General features: G+C 36.3%; 1 protein-coding gene across 1 annotated transcript; it reads left to right on the plus strand.

Moving 5' to 3' along the window:
* Positions 1–1,341: 1,341 nt before the first annotated feature.
* Positions 1,342–2,018, plus strand: nppal (natriuretic peptide A-like). The gene is made up of 2 exons (XM_084087757.1): positions 1,342–1,500; positions 1,577–2,018. Exons 1-2 carry the CDS (start codon positions 1,417–1,419, stop codon positions 1,883–1,885), a joined length of 393 nt encoding a protein of 130 aa, XP_083943883.1. The 5' UTR covers positions 1,342–1,416; the 3' UTR covers positions 1,886–2,018.
* Positions 2,019–3,477: the final 1,459 nt, after the last annotated feature.

The raw sequence follows: 3,477 nt of genomic DNA on the forward strand, positions 1-3,477 counted from the left end.
ATGCCAGACCCAAATACACAGAGCAATGTTTTGATAGCACTGCAAAGTTTTGAGGAAAATAAACCTCCAAACGGCTTACTTAAAGTTGTCTCTACAAGGAATAGGAGAAAGTAACATTGATTGAAAAATTATATATTTCAGCAAGTGTTGAGAAATTGCTTTCTATTGTGTATTAATTATTTTAGTGGTTGGAGTTATGTTTATTTCATTGTGATTGAAACATCTACCAAATAAAGGTGGTCACAAATCCACGCACATGGGAAAATTCAGCTGAAGACTTCTATTGTGTGTTCCTTTCTATTGTTTGAAGCTTTTCGAAAACATATTTCTACAGTTATATAGACCTTATTCAGAGCAGTGCCATGACAGGTATGAAAGCAAGGCTGTGAAGGATAGACTTACCGTGTTTTCAATGGTATCTGCTGTAAAAAGCTGTATATAGCTCCAAGATCACTTATAGTTTTCCACAGCTCATATTGTCTGGGGGGTTTTGTCTACTGAAATTTCTTGGACAGACACGTCAAATTGAATGGAATAATGCTTATAATTGATAAGGATTGTTCAATTATTCAATTAAAATACGTAAGGATTATTCAATTCAATTTGATGAAATTTGACTATTAATTCAATTGCGTAAATCTTAAAAAAAGGCTTTAAAAAAGTGTTTCGTCAGCAGAGCAATCCAAAAACACATTGACTAACAATACAACTCACTGAGGAAATGTGTGTCCATCCCTCACAGCCTCGCTTTCATTCCCGTTAAAAATCAAAGATGGCGCTGCCATCATAAGTTGATTTAAAATTTACATTACCATTTTTATTCTTGCTTCTAGATAGAATATGCCCTTACTTATTTCTTGCACTGGCAATTTGTGTACAGTCTTTAACTAAATGCACCAAGTATTGGATAAAAAGGATAAAAACATTGGACAAAACACTGAGATGGGTACACTATTAAAAATAAAGGTTCCTTATGGGCATCAACGGTTCCATGAAGTACTTCACTGAAAGGTTCTTTGGGGAACTGAAAATGTGTCATCTTCTATGGCAGCCGCATCACTGTGAGAAGAGAGAAGAAAAAAAAAAAAACCTTTTGGAACCTTTATTTTTAAGCGCATAGGTTATAGGCTATAGTAGAGTGTACCTCCATGAAGACACGAGATGATGTTCTGCGCTTGACATACAGTGCAATTTGAAGGAGGCTCCGGCACACGTCACCATTTTATTGCTCGGTGATGAACAAGGTGGGATCTTGATGAAAATGAAGAGCCCTCCCCGTAGGGTCTGCTGGATTTTCCTGGGTGACCGTGACGAAACCAGCGAAATAAAAGAGCGCACCTGGACACGGTGCTTGGGTACGAGCGAAGACTAAACAGAGCCGCGCACAGATACTGAGCTGCTCTCCACAATACAACAATGATCGCCAACATATCTATTTTCTGCGTGTCTTCACTTCTACTTTTAAACTTGGTCGGTGCCAAACCAGTTTCCAGTTTACAGGTGAGTTTTTCAGTCTTAGCTCACCACTCTTAAACGTTTATTATTAGACCCTGACTAATCATATACATTTTTACAGCAAAGTCTTAAGCAGTTGTTAGATGATGAAGAAGTCAACACGCCGTTTGTGGAGTCTGATGAGTCGAGGATGGAGCAGAAAGATGCGAGAGAGGAGAAGAGCGCACTGGACGAGCGCGCGGAGCAACTGTGGGAATCAGACGCGCGCAACTCCGCGCTGGCGGGAAAAGACAGAGCTTTCGAGCGTCTCCTGGGTGACTTACTGTCCACTTCCAAGCGCTCGTGGACTCGATTCAAGAAAGGCGGACTGAGGAGCTGCTTTGGGGTCAGACTCGAAAGAATCGGGTCTTTTAGCGGGCTCGGGTGTTAAGGTATTTTAAGAGATGTTTGCTCATCTTGACGAGATTTAAACATTGGAAATTGTTCAAACGCGTATTAGAAATAAACTAAGTCATGTCTTACTACTTCATGTCATGTCACTTCTTGCAGGTTGGGACTTGAAATACTTGACACACCTGGGCAGGCATATCTTCTATTGAAAAAAAGAGGTGTTGACTGCAAGTTTACCGTAGATTTGTGTTCAAGTGATGCTGTATGTGTTGTTCATTATTTATTAAAGATTTAGACTTGTAAATAGTTTGTATTTGAAGATTCCATGACTGCTGATTTGTACGGTTGCATCTGTTTATTTATTTATTTATTTATTATTATTTGTGTCCTCTCTAAATACAGTCGAATAGATAATGTATATTGCTGCAAAATAAATATTTTGCATAACATGTGTGTCAGTGTGGTCTGAAACTGAGTAAATTTGACAATGAACTTAGAATGCAAATTAGGCTACTGCGTATGTTCATGTCTTAGATACTTCGTTAAAAGAAAACGGAAAAAAAGAGACAGAGATCAAAAACTAAACTTAAAGAGCTTTTTTTCTCTCCCAGAAAGGTGTTTTAAGAGTTTCAGTTTTTTACTATTGATTTTCATAACAAACCAGTGATTCAAAAGTGCAAATGTGACTAAAAGGTTCAGTTTCTACTTTATCTAATGTAATCAGTCGATTTTTGACAAATAAAATATTTTTTATTTCTATTTGCATGACAAAAACATTTGGGTTACATGATAAACCTTTTTACAGTGTATGCTGGAACTATAGTCCACTTTATTGTGATCAATTGGTTAATTTATTGACAATCAATTAAATAAAAATATATAGTGAGATCTTATCTATTGCATTTATGCGTGACCCAACGCGCCCAGACAGACAAACAAAATTCTAGCTATACAGAAAAAGTAGATTAGAGTAGCTAATACATAATTTGCTACTGACTAAAATACGAAGCATTTATAAAATGTAATCTTCTTTTGCAATTAAACGACCTTATCATCATAATTATTATTATTATTATTTTATTTTATTTTGTGATTATATTTTAAGTGTTAAAGCATATATGGGCTGTTTTGTTATATGGGACGTGACTGTTGTGAAAGTCCTCAATTGAAGTCCTGATCCACAGACCACATAACAAGCTGAAAACTGAAAACAGACTATTTGAGCACAAACTGAAATGTTTCCCTGAGAGAAACAACCTTTAAATAACTGGTAATTGCTAATAATTGGTTATTGGTAATTCCCACAAGCAATGCAAGCTTCATTCATTCATTCATTCATTCATTCATATTAAGTAATAAACCTAACCATGTTTCTGTCGATCTGTTTTCCTTTATAAAGCTTAAATTAAATGTACCATTTGGGAGAGAAGGCTGAGACCTTTCATACAGCACTGATATGAGATATACAGGGGTTGGACAATGAAACTGAAACTGGCTAATATAGTGTTGGAGGTTTCACACCTTTATATGTGCGGCCTGATGACCAATCTTCAAGTCAAGTCAAGTCACCTTTATTCATACAATACAGATTGTTTCAAAGCAGCTTTACAGTGATAAAAAGGAAAAAATATG

The sequence above is a fragment of the Abramis brama genome, assembly GCF_963993115.1.
Source record: "Abramis brama genome assembly, chromosome: 16".
Taxonomy (NCBI): domain Eukaryota; kingdom Metazoa; phylum Chordata; class Actinopteri; order Cypriniformes; family Leuciscidae; genus Abramis; species Abramis brama.